Source organism: Lepidochelys kempii, chromosome 1 (genome assembly GCF_965140285.1).
Source record: "Lepidochelys kempii isolate rLepKem1 chromosome 1, rLepKem1.hap1, whole genome shotgun sequence".
Lineage (NCBI taxonomy): Eukaryota > Metazoa > Chordata > Testudines > Cheloniidae > Lepidochelys > Lepidochelys kempii.
The window spans coordinates 175,593,391-175,616,431 of NC_136380.1; the positions used below are offsets into that span (position 1 = coordinate 175,593,391).

A 23,041-nucleotide genomic window follows, 5' to 3' on the forward strand; every position below is an offset into this window, starting at 1 on the left:
CATCCAATCTAAACCAGATGTGTACCTTTATGCCAAAGTCCTGGAATGTGAACAAGAGCATGGCTGAAAAAGAGACAGTGGCAAAGAGGGCTGGAGCCATTACACATGCTTGTTTGGTGCTGCTGGTGATAGGGAAGGCTTCTGATGAGTCACCACACTCCATCACCCTGGCCATCATGAAATGAGTGGATGACAACAATCCTCTTCTCTGGGAACACAAATTTATGAAAGAGTTTCCACAGGCGCTCGCAATTCACAGTGTCAAAAGCCTTGGTCAGGGTAACAAACACCGCATACAGGTCCTTATTGTGGAGTCATCTCTTGTATTTGTCAGGCTGCAAAAATCATGTCCATGGTGCCGCAACCAGCATGAAAGCCACTCAATGACTCTGGATACACCAGGTCCACTAAGAGAGATGAGCCTGTTGAGGACAACCCAGGCAAGGATTTTCCCAGTTATGGACAGCAGTGAGATTCTGTGATGGTTGTCACAGCTCAGTATGCTTCTCTTCCTTTTGTACAGATGGACTATGAAAGCAGCCTTATACTCCTGGGGCATGGTACCCTGTTCCCATATAGTCTTGAAAAGGCTGGTGAGTTTCCTGACCAGGTGGGCACTCCACAGTTGTATACTTCAGATGGCATGCTCTGGGCGTCCGGAGGCTTGCTCCGGGACAGCTGTTTGTTGGTCTTAGTAATCTCGCCTAAAGAAGGGTACAACGACAGCTCCTCCAGGACAGAACACAGTGGGAGTGAGTCAATGGCTTCATCGGACGTAGTGGATTGACAGTTCAGGACGCTATCAGTGCTCTGCCCAGCGAGAGAGAATCTTGCCTTTCTCTGTGAGCAGCCAGTTACCATTTGCTGTGAGTACAGGGGCCATACCACTGGATTGTGTGTGTGTGTATGTTTACTTTAAAAAGCTGATTATGGAATATTGGTTAGTTTTTCATGCTCATTAATTAAAGCACATATATACATCTCTCTCTCAAGTGTCAGATTTTATATTTTGGTCTACTTTGGCGTGTAATCCTAGCACAAACAAAATCAGAATAGCACAAATCTAACAACTAGCACTCTTGACTTTCAGTGGTTACCATCATCAGGGAAGGAATAACAGCCTGTATCATCAAATTACATGGGTACCTTCAGAGAGAGAGAGCATGGTAGAAATCACTGCATTAAGCCTTAAATAATACAAACACATTACCTCACACTGATTCACTAACCCAACAATCAAATGAGATCTTCAACAGTCACTGATGAGCACACAGCATACCTCAGGAGTCTCTCTGTGTGTGCACAAAACGGCTTTAAGACAATTGTGCTCCCTTAACAGTAGCCCACTGCATGTCAGTCTAGTCCAGGGATCAGCAACATTTGGCACACAGCACACCAGGGTAAGCCCCCTGGTGGGGCGGGCCGGTTTGTTTACCTGCTGCATCCGCAGGTTTCGCCGATTGTGGCTCCCACTGGCATATCCCACTGGCCATATCCCAGCATATCCCTCGGCCCACGCCGCTTCCCGCAGCCCCCATTGGCCTGGAGTGACGAACCACGGCCACTGAGAGCCGCGATTGGCCTAACCTGCGGAAGCGGCAGGTAAACAAACCAGCCCGGCCCTCCAGGGGGCTTACCCTGGCGGGCTGCATGACAAATGTTGTCGATGCCTGATCTCGTCCTTCAGGCTGCTTTAATTTATGCAGATTATGTATGTAACAAGGAGCCACTCCAATGTTTGGGGATTACTGGGGCACTAAAACCCTCCATCCCACCATGCCTTCTTTCTCCAGGCCACAGTCTTGATGCCAGCTACATAGTGGGTAGATTTGCTATCTGACACCAAAAGATCTGCCTGTGCTGGGGTGATTGTCCCATAGCCATCTGCACCAGATTTATGGCCACTTTGCACTGTCAGAACTGTACAAAGCCATCTTAACACACAGAAGAATCTAAGATAATGTATGTACATTTCTTTGTTTAAACAATTCCATTACTATTTACATACTCTTTGCCCCTCTTTTCTATGTTAAAATGATGAAAAGCAAAGATAGGGTCATAAACTGACATCACTTATTGCAACATATATTTTACCAGATTTTGATATATGCACTATACACATTATAATGTAATGTTTTATTAAATATATGTTACAAGATTTACAGTCTAGGAATACAATATAGCAAAGTTTTTTTAAAGAAATGTTTATAGAAATCATTTTTATAACAGTATTAAAAGACAATATTATCACAACATTTAAATATACAGTATGCAAGGCACCTTCCTATCAAAGAAATAAGGCAATTAACTAGTTATAAACAAAATTCACTAACTCAAAACTTAAAATCACATTAATTTCTTTGTGATTGGACTGAAATAATTTCAACACCAAATTGCATAACATGCTATATTTTTTTTGTCACCTGAGCTGATTTCTGTCAACTTCATCATGAGGTTTTACATGTACCCAGAGGCATGGCTATCTTCATATTATCAAAGGGTTTTTTTATTTTTTAATTCTTTAAAACCTAGAACTAGTGGAGAAAAATCCTTTAACAGTCACATTGTAAACTTTGCAACAGATAGGTAGGTGAGATTAAAAGAAAATGCTACCCGTAAAACTGAACAGAGTCTAGTTTGTAATCTTGACTCCAAAGTGAAAATAGGTAAAGATGAAACAAACAGTACTTCATTTCATAATATACTTCAGTTTCTCCATAGTTGAAATTCATGGGGAAATACAGCCTGTTTCTTCATGTTTATACCACTGTTATATCATGAATCTTGTATGCGAGGTCATACTATAAAAAAGAGAATACCATTAATCTATATGAGGTGCTGATATTTGATCATCACTTAAGTAAATAAGATAAACACCATTAGGTTCATGCAGATTATTAGGACTGAAATCAATGGAGTTACTCCTACATTAAAATAGGGTAATGAAGTGGCGAGTAAGTCCCAATATTAATATGTTAGAACAGAAATGAGCTGTCGCAGGCACTGCCCCTGCAGCTCCCAGCCAATGGGAGCTGCAGGGGCAGTGCTTGGGTTGGGGGCAGTTTGCAGAGCAGAGGCCCCTGGCTGCCCCTACACATAGGACACGGAGAGGGGCCATGCTCCCCAGCTGGAGGGCCGGAGCGGAGCAAGCCCCAGACCTCACTCCCCAGCGAGAGTTTGAGGGCTGGATTAAAACAGCTGGCCGGCTGGATCCGGCCCGCAGGCCGTAGTTTGTGCACCCCTGATCTAGAACCTGCTCCCACTGAAGTCAACAGAATTTTGCCAGTGCTTCCTATGCCTATAAGACCAGACTCCTTAGTTCATCCATCAGCTAGTGTAAAGTTATCTACAGCATATTTTCAAGTATTTATCTGGTCTAGTTTAAAATCGCAAGCAAGGCGTCTCCCACCATCACTATTATGAAGATATTTTTTGTGAAATTCAACTTGACATGTGCTTTCCTTAATTTCATCCCATCACACCTAGTTACCAGTTGTTTCACCCTACAATTATTTTTCCTCTTTTGTGTTTACAACTTTTAAGTACTTAGTTATCATATCCCTTCCCAATGCAACTGGCTATTTAGTCATATTTATTTTGCATTCTTAATGTTTCTTTGTAAATCAGCCCTTCCAGTTGATTGATCCTTCCATCACCCCACCACCCCCACCTTCTGAGTACCTTATCTTCCTGGTACTGAGGTACTCAAAACTAAATAGAATATTCCAGTACTCATCTCCCTAACGATGTATAAAGAGGAACTATAACCTCCCTTCTTTATGACATGATACACAAATTGCTGTTCAAGGACACAACTCAAAACTAGATTTCCTTTTTTTGGCCACCACATTGAGCTGAAAGTTCATATACATTTTACATACTGACTGCTATCACCCCTTGCTGTATTTCAGCACAACTCATTTCTAATAATATACAGAAAATCTCTTTTCCTAATTAGTATATCATGGAAGCTTGCAACTGTCCAGGAAGCATTTCATTTTGTTATTGTCTAACCCTATTTCCAAACTTATTATGTGCCTTTGTATTATTTCTCATTCTTCACTACTGTTCATACCATGCCTCAATTAGACAGTATTTATGAATGTAATTAGCACACTATTTATTTTCTCTTCCAGATCATTAATTAAGATGTTGACTCAGACTGGAACTCTTGTAACACTGGACGCTGTCACTTCCTATAGACACTTCCTTATAACTTGACACAGTGCTGATTAGCATTAGTCTTTGTGTAAAATACTCCAGCTACTCAATCCCTGTAAAAGTGATTATTGATAACCGCATTTACTTTAGACCATCTGCCTACTAGTTTTGTAAATCTAGCTGCAAAAAATCTAGCTTGATCTGTCATTCTTCATAAAGCCTTTCGGGTAAAGGCTTGTCCATCTAGATTTTTGTCTTTATTATTTATCCCTTTAATTTAGTACGGGTTAAAGTTAGCGGCACCATAAAGCAGTAATAGTCAGGATCATTTGTTTCATCCCTTTCCCCTCCCCCCATCATTTTGGAAGATTAGCATCATATGTGCTTCTTTTATTGTAGTAGTAGTATTTATTTGAATCCCCACTGTACTTGCCACTGTACAGAGAACAAAAAGACGGTCCCTGCTCAAACATATTGATCTATGTATTACTCCATGTAGCATGTGCATCCCCATACCTGTGACCACAGGAACAAAAACAATACAAAAATAAATGCAAAAACATGATTGTTACACCCATTTTTTTCATTTTCTTTTAAATAGATTGTAAACTTTTTGGGGCAGGGACCGTCTTTTTACACAACAGCTAGCACAATGAGACTCTGCTCCTACTTGAGGCCTCTAGGTGTTACCATAGTTCAAATAAGTAATAAAATAATAAGATAATGAAAGAACACTTCCCAACAAAAAATAATCTTCCTTCTCCTGTGCCACAAAGACAACGACTGCCACAAGGTCAAACTTTGCTTCTGTCAAACAACAGGGTAGGGACGTAGATTCCAGAGTTGAGGGCCTCTGTCAGGAATGCTCTGTCCCCACTCCTTATATGAGCAAATCTAGGGCAAGTTAACAAGATATTCCCCCAATTTTGGAAAACCTCTGTTATGTAGCGCACTGTAATTGTCAGAATATTCATGATGAAAAGGCTGGGCTGGAAAAAGTATTGAGCTAAATTCAGCTCTAATGTCAACAAGTGCAAACTCCATTGACTGAAGAATGATACCTATTTTTCCAGTCTAAATTAGGCCCTTTGTTCCCACACATGCTTCCCATGCAGATGATACTTGCCCCAAAAGGCAGCTTTCACCAGAAGATGTATTTATCTGACATCCAAAAAATAAAATAAAACAATCACATATCTTCTCAGACATTTGGAGGAGCAATGATCTGTTATTCAAATCTGGGTTTTCACTGGGTACACTCCAATTTTTCCAGTTCATATTAATCTGTCCAAAGTACTGTCAATCCTGAACTCAGGTTTTATTTTCCTCAGTTTATCTTTCCTCTGCTGGTAAATCTCTTTAGCAAACAAAGGATAATAAAAGAAATGTCTCTTCATCCCAAGGCAACAAAATCAACAACTAACATGGGACTTCAATTCAGGAAAAACAGGAGGTCTCATGCAGCCAGTAGTAAATCAGAGTTTCTAAAAATTATAAATAATTTTCTAACACAAAAACAGTTCTGCAACCAACAGAAGGTAATGCTATTCTGGACCTCATAATGATAGATAAAGATGAATTAATCACTGACCTCTAAGTTATTGGTTGCCCAGTGACAAGCAATAATGACCCGATTACATTCAATATGGACAAACTTGGCACTTCAGAAAGGCTAATTTCCTGAAGATGAGAAAAATTATGAATGAAATTTATTCGGGAAAAAAACCCAGAAAAGTGTAAAGCTGTGTTTGGCCAGATGAATGTCCTAGCCTACAAGGGAGACATCTGTAATTAACATCTTCTAAGGAGGTGCAGCAAATGGGGACTTTACACACACGTTCCCTGTCCTGTCCCCTAAGCTAGAGAGTCTCACACTGTAGGAGCGAACAGAACTATTTTTTCTATATTGTGCCTGATACATATACTGATCAAAGCCAAGCTTGTAGAGAGTACAGCTGGAATCATCCTTCAGGTCAAGATCCATTTACCATTTTTGTCTGTTTAGGAATGGGATTATCAATACCAGGGTGACCATCCTGAATCGTAATTTTAGGATACAGACATTGAAGTGTTATCTCCATCCTCCTTTCTTCTTAGGGAATCGAAAAATATTTGGAATAAAATCCTTTTCCACCTCAGCATTAGGGTACAGGTTCTTTGGGTCCCTGTAGAAGTAGGGAGCCTATCTCCTGTAAGAGTATCCTTTCATGAGAGCAATCCTTGGAAAGGAATGAGAAAGGGGGTTTTGGAAGGGAAGAGGGGAACTCTACGGTACAACCAAAGTGAATAGTATCAGGAATCTATTTGTCCGTAATCATCCATCATATATGAGAAAACTGGGCTAGGCAGCCACCAAATCAGATCTTGGGAGGACCTGGCACCTGGGTAGGTTAGTGATTCTCACAGATCCTATCAAAGACTTCTTGGCAGGTGTTGCCCCTGAAAAGAAGAGGTAAAAGGAGCATTATGTTTATTTTGTTGCATCCTCTGACACTTTTGCAGCAGTTCAATAAGCTCTCTGGTGAAAGAAAGTACCTCATGTACTTCCTCTTGGCAGCTGAGGTGTATATCCCCAAGGAACCAAGGGTTGCCCTTTAGTATTTTAATGAGTGCAATGCCTTGTTCAGTCAAAAGATTGATAAGTTGTTTCCCTCGAAGGGCAAATCTTCCACAGGGAACTTTATTTCCTTGGGGAAACAGTGCTGGCCAGCGTGCTCCTTGACTCCTCAGACCCTTGCACAAGCGTCTGCCTAGCCTGGATCTAACTGGGGACTCATAGCCTCCTCCATGTAGTGTTTCCAAAGCCTGAACTCCCCGGCTTAACAGGTTTGAGACAAAAAGGAGTGATACTGCACTGAGTGGAGATATGAGCTTCTCCAAGACAGTACAGGCACCTCTGGTGCTCATCTCTGACTGGGAAAGCAGGGAAGGAGCAGAAGTGGGGCGAGGGGCATTAATTTACTAAGAAAGTTTTATCAGCTTTTGTAGACAGTTCTCCAATATTTATAGATTTTTATATAATTATTATATAATACTTACAAAAACAGAGTCAAGGATCAGTTGTGAACACTGGAGGGCTCCATCCCAGACCATGTGGCAGTAAGAAGGGACTGGGGAGACGGTCAGTCAGAAATAGTGCAGGTATGGACCAATAGACTCCAGTAGCAAGAATCTTCTGGTCTCAGGCACATTCGTATCCTCAGTGGAATACACATAGGGAATAGCACTCAAAGAAGTTTATTTGTACAGTATATTAGGAACAAAAGAAATCACAGTAACGGGGTAGGACCATTACTAAATGGAATGGCAAAACTGTTAAATAGTGATGCAGAAAAGGCAGAAGTGGTTCAATTAATATTTCACTTTTGTATTTGGAAAGAAGGACGATGTACTGGTATTGCATATGATAAAGAAATACTTTCCAGTCCATTAGTAACTAAGGACGATGTTATGCAATGTGTAGTGGGGATAAACATTTTTGAATAAACAGACCTGGATAACTTGCACAAAGAATCCTAAATGAGTTAGCTGAGGAGATCTCTGGTCCACTGGTATTAATTTTTAATAAATCTTGGAATATCAGGGAAATTCCAGAAGACTAGAAGTGTGCTAATATTGTACTGATATATAGGCCAGTTAGCCTGACGTCAGTCCTGGGCAAAACGATGGAAAAGCTGATACACGATTCAATTGATAAAGAATTAAAGAACAGGAGTATAATTAATGCTGATCAACATGGTTTTGTGAAAAAAGTTAGTCAAACAATCATTATTTCACCTTCTTTGGTGAGATTATCCATTTGGTTGACAAAAATAACTGTGTAGGCTATAATACTTTGACTTAGTATACTGCATGACATTGATTTAAAAATTGGCACTATACAATATCAATAAAGTACATGTTAAATGGACTAAGAAATGACAGATCTCAAAATGTAGTAATCAATGGGGAATCATCATCAAGTGGGGATGTTTCTAATGGGGTTTTTGCAGGACTTGGCACTGAGCCTGATACTATTCAACATTTTCATCAGTGTTCTGGAATATATCTGCAAGATATGTTCAGCCAAACACAATTTATGCTTTTGTCAAACGCGAGTTATTGAGCTCAATACGGAGGTAACTCTGTAAAAAGTAATGCCCTGTGACATACAGGTCAGACTAAACAGTCCCTTCTAACCTTAATAACTCTACAGATCTGAACCAGCATTCATACTGATGAATATTTATATAACAAATTTACAGCTGGCTTAAATCAAAGCATTTTGGAAGCTTTGTGGGACTAAAAACAATTGAAAAAACCCAGACCTTATGTGGTATCGTTATGTCTCTCAAGAGCATATTGATCAGATATTGAGTATGAGGTGGGATTTCGAAATATGGAATCCATTGCGCACAAGCACTCTGCTGTCCCTACGCAGAGCTTCATTGATTTCAGTGGGGCTCCATGCAGTTACAACAGTCTCCCATTTGCCTACTGAATTGCAGGACTGAAACGCAAGGTAGTTATTAAAGTCGCTTAATAAAGATATAGGATGCTGTCTGACCAAAATTCATGTGCACGCTGAAAGGACCCCATTTTCATTGTCAGTAAGTTACCCCTTATGCCTGTTCCGAGTGCTGACTAAACTCCTACACTAACCAGATATAACCAAACACAGGGGAATAATGGAAATTCAGACAGCCAGTAAGTGGGGGAAAGGCATGAGTTTTTTTTCCAATTCTTGACCTTAGCAGCAAAAAATTCTACTGGATTTTATGACAAATACCAGTTTAAAAAAAAAGCATTTCTATGCCTTTTACAGATACATATATTTCATAAGACACACAGCTTAAATGTGCTAAAAAATCCTTTGATGTATGATATTACATACCTATTCAGTCCTGATCAACACAAGGGATGAGCATACAAGAAATACAAGGAAATGAATTTACTCCAAGTGATACCTATCTTTAAGATTTACAAATTAACTAATTGGAATCTATGGTCAGTTTCTCAGCTAACTGGACAGCTTCACCCTCTCATCTTTAAAAAAAAATTATTGTTGAAAATGTGCAGCCTTGATGTCTCTGTAAACGGAGAGAGAGATCTGGCATGATCAGACTCTACTGTCGCAATACAAGAAAAATGTACTTTCATTTTCCTAACTACAGCCATTTCATCGGATACATTAAAACCTGTCTTAGGAATTTACATCTCACCTGGAAGAGCAGTGACCCAGGAAACATTTCCAGGGACCTTAGATGGCTTCAGCTACATTGAGGACAGCTGATATTTCAATGTCTTAGTGTAGTACATTTCTTCAATATAAAAACATAGAGCCGCTCTCTTGGAGTTAATCAGTTTTCAGTTAAATTCAGGTTTAACTTTAATAAGATCCTTATTATATTTACACCCACACAGTCAACTTATGTGCTTTTCAGAACTATTTTTTCATTGTAACTCCTTAATTTATACTTCCAAATATTTTATGTAATGGTATGGGGCACACCTGCCTAAAGGCTTCCTAAGTTTAAAAAGTCTGTAAATAGTTCTTAAAACAGTTAAACCTGACCAAAAGAGAAAGTTTATACACCAAGCTGTACATTTTCTTTACATTACCTTCATATAATTCAGCTTTCCTTCCAGAGTTTATGCAGAAGGGTCAACTTATTGCTCTTGCAATTGACATGAATTACAATAGAATTTTTACTTTATTTTTTCATTTTTGTTTTTCAGGATTGTAATTTTCAGTAGGATATCTAATTTTCTGGAATCCAAGAAGTTAAGCTAAATTCTTTTTTGCTTTACTATAGAGCACATAACAATATTTAAAATGATTTACTATGAATTAACAAATCACAGCAAGTCACAAGCAAATGTGTGGTATGTTTCAGTCACTGGGGTATGGGTGAAGCACTGCTAAAAAAAAATTAAGACAATCAGAAATCATTGGCCACAAGAGGGCATCCAATATTTTCTAACCAAACCATATTTCATATTAGCATGTTTCAATTTCAAGCACTGTGATGTTTTAACATATTGGGAGGGGGATTGGAGGGCAGGAGGAGGAGGGATTATTTCGGATTGTAGCATTTTTCAGGATGTCTTCTTTTTACCTGGTTTTGACTAATGTTCTCATGTTTTTATTTTACTTTTTTTTTAAACTGTACATAGGGAATTGTGAATTATAAAAGTTATTAAGGTACCAAGTAAAGGGCCTGATCCAAAGCCCACTGAAGGCAAAAGGGACTCTTTCCATAGACTTCAGATCAGGTCCTGAAAGTTCTGCTTAATCAATCATTTTTGTCTTATTGTTTATAGGCACACACACTAATGTTTTGGTGAATGTGCAGAAATAATGAATAATTTAGACATTCACATGATAACCATTCATTTTTAAAATAATCAGTATAATCATTTTAAGAGGGTTTTTTTTATGTCATACTATACTATGAATGACTACACAGAAATAAATTGTTTTTTTGTCAAACACTGTCCAGCTTAATACAATTATTTAAAAAATCAAGAAAATTGTTATATTGTGCTAAATCAGTCTAGTCAACAGACAGAGCATTGTGATCCAATGCCAGTAGAATAAAGAAGGCTAGTTTATAATCTCCAGAACACTTCCTCTACCTGCCTGTGAATACATCTGTAGGTAACTCAGTTGGAAACAAAAATGTTGCAACCTATTTACGAACTATTTAAAATGTTTCGATACTATAAAAATACTCATTTCACATGGTATTTAATGACCATTCTAATTTATATTACTTATACTTTATTTAAAGGGACACTGGGCTTGAAAAAACATGGGTCTGGCTGAAAATGTCATACATACTATAGATACAAGGTAGGTGAGGGAAGATATTTTATTGGACCAACTTCCGTTAGTGAGAGACAAGCTTTCGAGCCACACACACAGCTCTTCTTCACATCTGGGCAGAGTTGTCTCCCCCCCGTTCTATAGGGGTCAGGCTGTGATACAGAGACCCCCTTGACAAAGGGTTACAACTCTCACCTTTGGCCCGACAAACACATTACACCAGACCTGAAGAGCAGCTGTGTGTGGCTGGAAAGCATGTCTCTCTCACCAACAGAAGTTGGTCCAATAAAAGATACTACCAAACCCAACTGGTCTCTCTAATCTCCGGGGACCGACACAGCTGCAACTACACTGCATACATACTATAGTTAAGGTAACACAACTGGCATAACTGAAATAAGTCCGTGGAGGGAAAAATCTATTTATTCAATTTGCTAAAGGGATCTCAGAGCACTCCATGTATAGGTAGGCTCCAATCCCATAACTTGTTTTGCAGGCAGGCAGACACACACTAGTGCCTGAGTGGAGTCCCAGTGGAGTCAGTGGGACTCTGGATAGGTGCAGGAGGCCACCAGCATGAAGTTCAGCACTAGTTAATTTTTTCTCTGAAAAGAGCTTTTTAAAATATCAGAGGAACAAAATACAAACAAAAATAAAAACAACCCACATTATAAAAAAAATGGTCATACTTTATATTAAGGTTCTGTTTGTAAATGATTAATAGAAGTTATAGAGTGTTAGAGACATGAGCCGTATTTATTACAGATTATAGGTACATCTGCAGAGGATGTTATGAATGGTTGGGAATGCTTGTCTGGAGGATACCTGTTCAATATCTTTCCTCTGTTGCCTGAGCATCCAATAGCCTTCTATATTACCCATCTTCTCAAACAAGTCCAATTTCCATGACCCTCCCTCTTTGCAGGTTACCGTTAAACATTACTAACATACATTCAGATCAGTTTCCTAGCTTTGAGACATCCTGGTGTATTAATACATACTGTTGCCACCCTCCCAATCTTTAACTGAGGATGGGCAAAGCAACACTTTGCGATAGTCAGTAGATCAACAGGGGTACCAGTTCAGAAGTGGCCATTAGTACCCCCTTTGGCTTTGGCTCATTAGTACCCCCCCCTTTTTTTTTTTAAATTTAAAATGGGTGATTTCATCCTTGCTGTTTTACATTCACAGTGGTTCATCTCAGACTGCCGCCTTTCTATTTTTATTGAAGGAAAACTATAGTGCATCGATAAAGGGCATACACATCAATATATTTTAAAACCAAGCTTTTGCATCATATTACTAGGTTATTTTATATTCTGGAAGAAATATTTCTGCTTTCAGCAGTTATGGGATTACAAGTGATGGGAAAGGGCATCCTATTTACTCACATAAAATGTATAGTGCTGGCAGCCACAACATAAGCTCTTGACAGCGCTCCGCAAACCACCAGCTGTGTCCCAAAGATGTCATCTTGCTTAAGTTAAAATTCAGTTTAGTTATTAGCTGCATCTCGCACAATTTCTGCATTAAGTTGCTCAATTCCCACCTGAGCTAGACTGGTGGTAAATTGAAACCATAGTAATTAGAGAGCAGATAAATAAAATTATATCTTGACAAGTGCACACTTTGGAATGGGTCCTGGTATTTATCTACCATCAGGTTTGACTATGAAACTAGTGACACTGGCCCAGTTCCGTTTTCTCAGGCACTAGCAGTTTGTATAGTGGAGATGAAGATGTGGGATAAGTGTCAGGCCAGTTCTACTCTACAATGTTTTGTCAGCATAGCGATATTGGTCCTGGGTGTGAAAAACCAAACCACACTTCTGGCTGACAAACCTATCCCAGCAAAATCCCCACTGTAGACATAGCTATGCTCAAAGAACAGTGCATCCGTTGCCATAGACAATGTCATTTGGGAAGGTGATGTTGCTATGCTGATAGAAACATCATCTTAGGCCTGGTCTACACTAGGGGGGGATCGATGTAAGATACGCAACTTCAGCTACGAGAATAGCGTAGCTGAAGTCGACATATCTTAGATCGACTTAGAATCACTTACTTTGCGTCCTCGTGGCGCAGGATCAACAGCTGCCGCTCCCCTGTCGACTCTGCTTCCGACTCTCGCCCTGGTGGAGTTCCGGAGTCGACAGCAGAGCAAGCGGGGATCGATTTATCGCGTCTACAGTAGACACGATAAATCGATCCCTGATACATTGATCACTACCTGCCGATCCGGCGGGTAGTGTAGACGTGGCCTTAGTGGTCTTGACATCATTCAAATTTAGTAGATACACTAATGTTCTGAAACTTCTACCAATTTCTTAAGACAATTTGCATAAAAGGTTCTTACTTTGTTCGAATGTATCCAACCTTGAGATTTAGTTTATTAATCTGTTCCACAGAACACTCAGGTCCAGCTAGTGGTTGCTGTCACTGAACTCCAGTAATGTTGTGCTTTAATATTGTTGGCTGGAGATTCATAAAATATTATACATTTTAGCCCTGAATATATTTCTCCTAGTCTTCCATCCCAACATAACTGATATAAGTAGAGGTGGCACTCACTAGATTTGTGCATACAAGGCTGGAAGCAGGGATTTTGTCACGGAATTTATTTCACTCACTGGTTGATGGATCCTAATTGAGGTGTCCAGAAAACCATGTCTATTTAGACAGGCTTTTGCACAAAGAATTAGTTTATGAGAATGGGAGTGTGGTGGTGGTATTCTTTGCTAGGGAGTTTGCAGCTTGTTTTAGCAGAGCCTGTGCCAATTTTGATTTAACTTAGAGTTCTAAGTATGTTATATAAATTAAAAATAAATAAAATTTTGGAAAAATCAGAGCTTCTGGCATGTATAAATTTCTATTTTTTCCTTTATTGAACTCCTGCTTTTCCTAGAAAGTGAGGATTTTCCCTTCCTGTAATTCAAGTTTCTGCCACAAGGTAGCTGGCAGTCTCTAGACCATTGGGCTTTCCTCTTTGAACTTGCTAGTGATCAATCAACTTCCAACAGCTTATCCTCCTTACTCAGCGACACTATCTACAGGCTGCTTTTGTACACTTTCTTTAGGTGGATTATTCCTTAGCCTTTAAAGATGCTTATGGAAACAATTAGATACGGGCAAACATAAAGTGACTAAAATGTTTTCTAAAATAGCAAGTCTAACAACTAATTAATTATCAGCACTAATGTAATAAAGGTCTGGAAGAATCCCAAACAGTTAAATGCTTCTTCACAAAAACCCAATTTACCAGTACAGAATTTCTTTCTGTTCCTACTTATTTGACAATCTGGATCAATCAGATATAAAGAGTGCACACTGACTCCCTAGTTCTGGTGGAAAAATAGCTGGTCAAGATGCTCCTTCTAAGGACAGTATCTGCCAAAGCTGACACAACAAATCTACAGTGGCATATAGGTACCTAAGGATCATCATTTGGCAGCTTTAGACAAGTCCCTTGCTGAAGCCCTTTTCCTTTCAGCTCATGGGATAGGTCATAGTTCTAGTACAGTGGGCTATAAATGGCTCAGGGGAAGAAGACTACGCAGTTTACATGGAAACACAGGACTTTTAGCCATCTAGCTGTAGTGGGTCTGGACTCCACCCCCTCCCCTTGAAGTCCTGAAGTGGGGAAGGGCAGTAGCGTAGCTAAGGGGGAGCGGGGCAGCAGGCAGTGTGACTGAAGGACCCGACGCCGAAGTGCTGCTGAAGACCTGGAGCGCCGCTGGGTGAGTACTAGTGTGTGGCACTTTTTTTTTTTTTTTTTTTTTTTTTAAAATCTCCGCTCCCCCTGGTTTCTCCACCTATGTCACTGGGAATGGAGTGATGAAAACTGGACCAGGAGGAGGGTGAGGTGGGACGCCGCCCAGGGGGAAAGTAAAACATAGCGTAGCTCAGGTGATCTTATAAAAGACGGTCTGTCCTGAAAAGGGAAGAGGAATGCAAGTTTCAGCTTTTAACATTGGCTCTCCAGTAAGGACTCAGGCGGAGGGGGATGCATTAGTCACCAAAACAGAGAAGCAAGGATACTCTGACAGGGGTACCCAGAAATTTCAAGGCTGCTTCCACTGACACGGAAAAGGTCTTTATGTTCAGAGGGGAAGCAGACTAAGTTTGGGCCTGCTGTACTCTGTCTCAAGGAAGAGCAAAAATGGACATCACAATTGCCACTGAAGAAATTTGGGCACTGCTGTACCTGTGCATCTTCTGCCTGTCCATGTCACTGCTTGCTTTATAAAGAACTAGAAGGTGTTTGCCCGGAGCTTAGGCAGAAGATTAACTGACAATAACACAGCATCCAGAGTGAAGGAAATAAAAATCTAGGAAGTGGTGATTGCTCCCTCTTCCTTCTAGGTTCAGCCATTGAGGGAAATCATTTGATCCAGATTGTTAAATGAGTGTCAGCAGTCTTTCATTTCTATTGCAGGATATGTATTCTATAATTGTTAATCTCACTTGACCTTTTTTCTGATTGGTCCTCCTTTCAGGCATTACTTTTTCCAGAGGTATTCCTCATCCCCAACTGAAGAAACTGGGTCGCTTTGGAGATGGCTCATGACACTTGTTAAGAGACATACTGTGTAGCCTGTAGTTTATGAACATTTTAAAATCAGATCAGTTTTTCCTCAATTGAAACTTGTTAGATTTAGAACATTTATCTCTTAGTTTCCTTGCATTCTGCCTTAAGTTTTCTGCTTATTTTAATTTCTGGGCTATATTAAAACAAAACTCCTCTGTACTCGAAGGACAGAAAAGGACAGCTATATATGGGGAAAACAGTCATTGTCATTACAGGTTTTTCATTAGTGTGCTCACTTCTTAAGCTCCATTGATCAACTATTAATTATATATATTGAAGCAAAGTTCAAAATGTGCTTGGCACTGTACAGATTTAATTAAGCATGCATTAACATATGTAGACATGTATCTTTTTCAGGGTATTTTCAGATTGTAAAAAAGTCATGTACGTTACTTCCTTAAGCCCTTAGTGGTATTCACGCCTATTATAAATACAGATCCAGTGCTCATATGCATAGAATAATTTTTAATTACACAAATTTAACTTAAATATAAATGTATATAAATCAATGAAATTTTAAATTCAAAATTTGAGGAACTGAACACCACTAGAAATCTATACACATACACTAAGAATCTGCCACATTTACAGGCTTCAGACCAAATTTAACATATTAGTAAAATACTTTAAACAACACTTAAAATGAGCAACTTGAGGGGGTTACTTCGACCCATAAGATATCTTATTGTAACAGAATATGTTTGACTGGTTAACAAAGGGAAAATGTTAGGAATAGCATTCACTTGGACATCTACAATAATAATGGTTAAGTTCCTGGGGGAACAACTTTATATTCAAATATTTTATTCCTGCAATGGAAAATGGATAATCAACCCAATTTAAAAATCAATCTAAGCTATAATCTATATTGTAATGAGTAATCAAGTTACAGAATCTGAAGGTGCATGCCAATATCCACAGAAAAGTTTAAAATATCCAGTCAGTTTTAACTGCTATTTTTCATTCAATTTGAAAGCGGTAACAAAAGGAGGAATAAGAAAGAACAAGATGAGCACAAGTGTGGTAGGGAAAGTCACGTTTATTAGTACGCTTAAAAGAGTACAAGAGGAAGAGAAAACTAAAGACACAAACAAGCTCTGCTTTAGAATAAAGACAGACTGTTTTCTCTAACAGATTTATTTCAAAAAGTACACGTCTGTCATGAAACTACAGCATTCTTGTATTTTTTTTTAACAAATGGACTTCCTACAAATTTCAATGCTTCTACTTTAAATTCATAAAAATTAAATATAGAACCTCATGCCGAAATTCATACCAATACCAAATACTATGCTTTGTGCACGTGAAGTACCGAATACCTTTTTCCAGTTGCAGACATTTACTCCATTAGGCAGTATTGCTTTAGTATATGGGCTGAATGAATGGACTATAAGGTGGATAGAAAGTTGGCTAGATTATCGGGTTCAACAGGTAGTGATCAATGGCTCCATGTCTAGTTGACAGCCAGTATCAAGTGGAGTGCCCCAAAGGTCTGTCCTCGGGCCGGTTTTGTTCAATATCTTCATAAATGATCTGGAGGATGGTGTGGATTGCACCCTCAGCAAGTTTGCAGATGACACTAAACTGGGAGGAGAGGTAGATACGCTGGAGGGTAGGGATAGGATACAGAGGGACCTAGACAAATTAGAGGATTGGGCCAAAAGAAATCTGATGAGGTTCAACAAGGACAAGTGCAGAGTCCGGTACTTAGGACGGAAGAATCCCATGCACCCCTACAGACTAGGGACCGAATGGCTAGGCAGCAGTTCTGCAGAAAAGGACCTAGGGGTTACAGTGGACGAGAAGCTGGATATGAGTCAAGAGTGTGCCCTTGTTGCCAAGAAAGCCAATGGCATTTTGGGATGTATAAGTAGGGGCACTGCCAGCAGATCAAGGGACATGATCATTCCCCTCTATTCGACATTGGTGAGGCCTCATCTGGAGTACTGTGTCCAGTTTCGGGCCCCACACTACAAGAAGGCTGTGGATGTGTCCAGTGGAGGGCAATAAAAATGATTAGGGGACTGGAACACATGACCTATGAGGAGAGGCTGAGGGAACTGGGATTGTTTAGTCTGCAGACAAGAAGAATGAGGGGGGATTTGATAGCTGCTTTTAACTACCTGAAAGGGGGTTCCAAAGAGGATGGATCTAGACTGTTCTCAGTGGTAGCAGATGACAGAACAAGGAGTAGTGGTCTCAAGTTGCAGTGGGGGAGGTTTAGGTTGGATATTAGGAAACACTTTCACTAGGAGGGTGGTGAAACACTGGACTGTGTTACCTAGGGAGGTGGTGGAATCCCCTTCCTTAGGGGTTTTTAAGGTCAGGCTTGACAAATCCCTGGCTGGGATGATTTATTTGGGGATTGGTCCTGCTTTGAGCAGGGGTTGGACTAGATGACCTCCTGAGGTCCCTTCCAACCCTGATATTCTATGATTCTATAATTAAGTTGAAATGTACTCATCATTGAAAAGCCCAAAGGCCCTATAAAACACTTAATGCAGTGTTTCAGTAGGGTTTAAGTGATACAATGAACCTAATGTGGTCTTTCCTCCTATATGGCATGAGTACAAAGAACAAAAGTCTGCCATGAAAACTATTTTCTATACTGTTGGCTTCCTTTATTGCAGAAAAGCCCTGATTTAAAGACAGATATTTGAAACACATCTTTAACACTTAGTATATTGTTACATGTCAGATTAAATGTCCTCATACCTCTTGTTTAGTAACAATACAACTACACAACATTAGATTAAATGTGTACTTTTGTACATTTCTGAATAGGCAAAATACCACAATTAATGGTGTTTACAAAAATATGATGGGTATTTATTTTGCTCAACTGGAACAAGGCATTTTTAACGCACTAAACTCTAAAAAATTTACTGATGAAATATCAGTGTAAAATAATGCCTCACAAAAATACCTTTAAATATCTGTTTCAGAAAGTATATTAAAAGGAAGTTTATGATATCTGGTCTAATGTAGTGTTTTTTCAAATTACATAAGGCTGTCACACTTTATTCATCCCAAACTAAAATCAGAGTATGCCCCACTGACAATGGAAAAGTAAATTTTCAGTCATCCAATTAATTAGTTATTACCTCTTCAGTTCATTTAGATTTAATATTTACAAAAGAAAGTTTATCTTCAACTATAAAACTGCATCAATGAGGTATTGAGGATGGTGTGTTCTAATCAATGAACTAGCTGTCCTTGCTACCTGTAAGAGTTTTCCTTAGAAGTCTTATTTGTAACAACATTCTAATTGGGATGTGGGGGGAGTACTGGGACAAGCTATTTGGTCCCATCCATTCCCCTTCTAAATAGACAATACATTGTTAATCTGGTATCTGCTTTAAATAAATTAGATGTGTGAATTTAAAGAAAAAAACAATTTACTAAAATATTTATTTTGTGATATTAATCAAATTTATAGTAGTAATAATGTAGCCTTCATGATAATTATTTGTCCATTCAATAGGCCTGGATGTTAGGTACTTGAGGCAAAGTCTATCCCAAGTAGGTAGTCCTATGTATTTCAGAGGACAGTGTCAGTTTCTGTTACTTTATCTTCCATGCAATTTCATAAACAGACATTGTCAAGGCTGCAAGGCCTAAAAGCTATATTCTGAGGGCATATCATGCTGTCCTTCCACTTTATCACTTATTCCTTTCTTGTGAGCTGACAGGGAATTAAATACGCACAAATGCAGCTACACCTGCTTTAGTGTAATACATTTATGTTCTTCAGTATCTTGCCTGTTTACCTGACAGGAATATGGAGTATTGGACAATGCAATGAGAGCTCATCTCACAAACATGTCCACAGATGGATTAATCAAGCACTTTAGACGGTTAGCTAGTTGCCCAGCCCTACTGCTGGCTTTTAATCTCTGCTTTACCTCCTGTTTTGCATAGCAGATCAGTTTTCAAGATTGACATAACAGCATTTTAAAAATAATAAACACCTTACTTTCAGGGTAGGTAAAATATTTGGTGTATCAATATATCAGTCAACTGTGACAATCTCTCTTCAGTGTTTATAACTGGATACGGGAAGAGACTGTCTTCATTCCCCACACCAGGGGTTCTCAAACTTCATTCCACTGCAACACCCTTCTGACCACAAAAGTTACACCACCACCCCAGGAGTGGTGGACTGAAGCCTGAGTCTGCCCAAGCCCCGCTGGCGGGGGGAAGGTGGGGACGGAAGCAAGCCAAAGCCCAAAAGCTGCAGCCCCAGGCAGGGTGCCTGTAACCTGAGCTCCGCCGCCCAGGGTTGAAGCCCTCTGGCTTCGGATTTGGCCTGGGTGGCGAGGCTCGGGCGGCGAGGCTTGGGCTTAGACTTTGGCCCGGGTGGTGGGACTCAGGCTTCGGCCAGGGCCCCCAGCAAGTCTAAGACAGCCCTGGGAACCCCACTGGGGTCACGACCCACTTTGGGTCCCCACCCACAGTTTAAGAACTGCTGTCCTATACTTTCAAACATTCCTTAAAATTAAGCTTTTTTTTATTATTAAACTTTTGTATTCATGTGTCTGGAAAATAACTACAAAGTAGCACGTATCACATGTGAAAGTTCTAATCATCCAATCTGGTACTACAGTGAAAGTGAACAATTTTCAGGAACATAACATTTACTAGCTTGTAAAGAGAAGTTCAAGCAAAACTGAAGCGCTTTGAAATACAGAACATTATGCAGAGTTACTTAAGCCACATCCAAAATATTGGCAGAAAGAGGTACAAATATAAAAAGTATGTAAGAAGAAATCAGGTCACAGTGTTGTGAAGTCTGTACCTTCATGTTAAGAAGCACCTTTCAAGAAAAAGCAATTTAGGCACCAGAAACTTCTTTAAAAAACATAAGTTACAATCAGGCATAAAAGTTTATTGGAAAGGCACATATGAAAGATAAAAGTATCTTAGTTCTAACAGTATCTGATTACAATCTAAAAAAAGATGTCCCAAAATGTGGAAAGTTTTATACATATCTAAAATACTTAATATCTACTTCATTCTCTAAATTCAGAATGAAAAGGGTTTATGTACTCTACATAATAATCCAGATAAAAAATTATGTATCTACCTATAACTAGGACAAACATCTAAGAGCAAGCTGAATAATTTCACAGACCTAGTCAGCTATAGAAAAAACAGACACTGTAACCTAAAGCTTCCCTAAACTCTTGAGAAAACCTTGTGTCTCACATCATTGTAATACAGATATATCTAGTATCTTTCACACAGGCAGTTTGGACATTTACCTTAAATAAGATCAGTGTTGCACTCTATCTTCCTTTTCAGTTTGAAAAATATTTGGCAGTTTAGTATCCACTATTGACATTTTAAATTTACAAAATTCTTTGTTCTGAAAAACATTACTTTCAAAGACTCAAAAGGATGCAAAATTCAAATACACTATCCACAACAACCCAATAGCTATCACAAGATATCAACAGTACTTTAATAAGTCTGAAACTAGTACAGAAACCACACTCTAAACCTTTTTTTTAAAGTTTGTAAATTGTGAAAGGTTTTTTTAAAAAAAAAAAACGAAAAACAAAACAAAACAATGAATTTTAGTTCTATATCTACAATTTTGGATAACCACAGTGCATGAAGAGGAGAAATTATTTGAAATTCTATTTTTGTTATGAGAAAGTAAATGTAATTAAAGTGTCTGGTACCAACATTTAGAGGTTGGTTTGTTTTTAATGGGGACACCGAGGACCAAGCTCTTTTACCCCTTTTACAAATTCTTTGTACAAAAACTGTTTACACAATGTCCTAAAATAGCAGACTAATGTTGTACTGTGTATATACACTAGGGTCAAAAATAAGTTTCCAAAATAAGTGGGCAGATTTTACAAACTGATGAGCACTCATCTTTTCCCATTAAATCCAGATGGACAAAATATGGATTTAAAAACCTAAAGTGAGATTTAGAAAACTAAAGCAAGGTTCTGAAAATCTTAAGACAGATAAATATCTGTCCTGCATAATTTAACTATTTGTCCACAAACACATACCCATTTTTCATGGGAAAACAACAACAGTTGTAGTTTTGGAAGACTAGGTTCCATGAGTAACAAGTTGGTATAAACTTGATCATGCCCCTTTAATGTCAGTGAACAGTTTTGGGTTGCTTGGCATGACTATAATAAAATGCGCTTCTCTTAAAATTGGGGTTTCATAAAGCTTGAAAGGTCTCCTGTAGCATTTCCACTTGTTGCATTTAATCCCCAAATCAAGTTTATTAGTTGATCGGGTTCAAGTAACTGCAACTGGTAGCCCATGATATACGAGTTCTCAGCAATTCAGAAGATGCCCCAAAAAGCACATTACGAAAGGTAAAGATTTCCACAGACTTTCAGTAAAATATTTAGATCATTCAAGTACTTCAGCCACTGTGGCCATTATCACAGAATGGCCAAGGAGTCAAAGTATTTAAGTCATTCCAAATTTTGAGGGTGAAGTCTCTGGAAATCTAATTTCATGGAGTACAGTTGCAATGTCTTTTCACTGTCAAAAATACACAATGTTGTGTTTCATATTCAGAATTCCACATCTAGCTGATATGGTGTTTCTTCATCTAAAATTCAAATACCTCCATTGTTTCACATCTCATTAGGAACTTAAATGCTTTTGCTGAAGCTTTTAATTAATATATTTTAATAACAGTTCAAAATTAATAAGCAAAAGTGATGGCTGTTCAAACTAACTGTTCATTTACTTCAAGGACAATTTTGTGCACTTTTTAAATGTAGGCTGGAACAAGGTTTTTTTGTTTTGTTTTTAATATTTGTAAAGAATAATTTAAAAAAAAGCATAAATTAGCACCATTCTATACTATGGACCCATCCTTGCTTTGTGCTGGAATCATCACAGGGACAGCTCCCATTCTACTTAGATTAGGTGCAGCTACCTTTGATGGTGGAAAGTTTGGGTTTTGACCAGAACGACGTTCAAAGTCTTCACTTGGTACTTGATTATATGGAGTCTTGGCATAGCCTTCCATATTGGAGGGAGACATTGAACCCAGGGAAGAACGATTGCTGCCTATATAGCTGTGTGCTGTTGAACTACGACTCTTTGGAGGAGGAACATCCTCTCTGAAAATAGTTAAAAATAAAAGTGGTTTAAACCAAGAATGTACTGCTGTTTTAAGGGATTTGTAAAATGTCTACTTTTTTCCTATTCCAAAAATAAAAGTAGCAAAAACATTAATACTGTTCATTACTTTAAACAAAATGTGTTTCAAATATTTACCACTTTCAGAATCCTTTTTAACTGAACAAAACATTGAAACATATCAGAAAATAGTATACAGGCATATTAATGTATACTACATTAAAAGTATAAGGTTATATAGGCTTAGCTGTCACACTGGCTTAATGTACTGGCTTAGGTCAATGCAGAATTCTAATCAGCCATAATGAATATATTACCCACGAAAAAAACTTTAAGAGGAAGTTATGTTCTAGT

General features: G+C 38.7%; 1 protein-coding gene across 2 annotated transcripts in view; it reads right to left on the reverse strand.

Annotated features, from left to right (window-relative positions):
* Positions 1 to 2,245: 2,245 nt before the first annotated feature.
* The window catches only part of CXADR (CXADR cell adhesion molecule), a 52,683-nt gene continuing 31,887 nt past the window's right edge, over positions 2,246 to 23,041 (reverse strand). The window contains exons 7-8 of one of the 2 annotated variants that reach the window (XM_073303497.2): positions 22,482 to 22,668; positions 2,246 to 2,801 (exon numbers count right to left, since the gene is read on the reverse strand). In XM_073303497.2, the coding sequence (XP_073159598.1) occupies positions 2,760 to 2,801; positions 22,482 to 22,668 (229 nt within the window). In that variant the 3' untranslated portion in view covers positions 2,246 to 2,759. Of the gene's footprint in view, positions 2,802 to 15,299; positions 22,669 to 23,041 lie in introns of those variants that run through there. The other variant, XM_078854773.1, reaches the window with a different exon arrangement.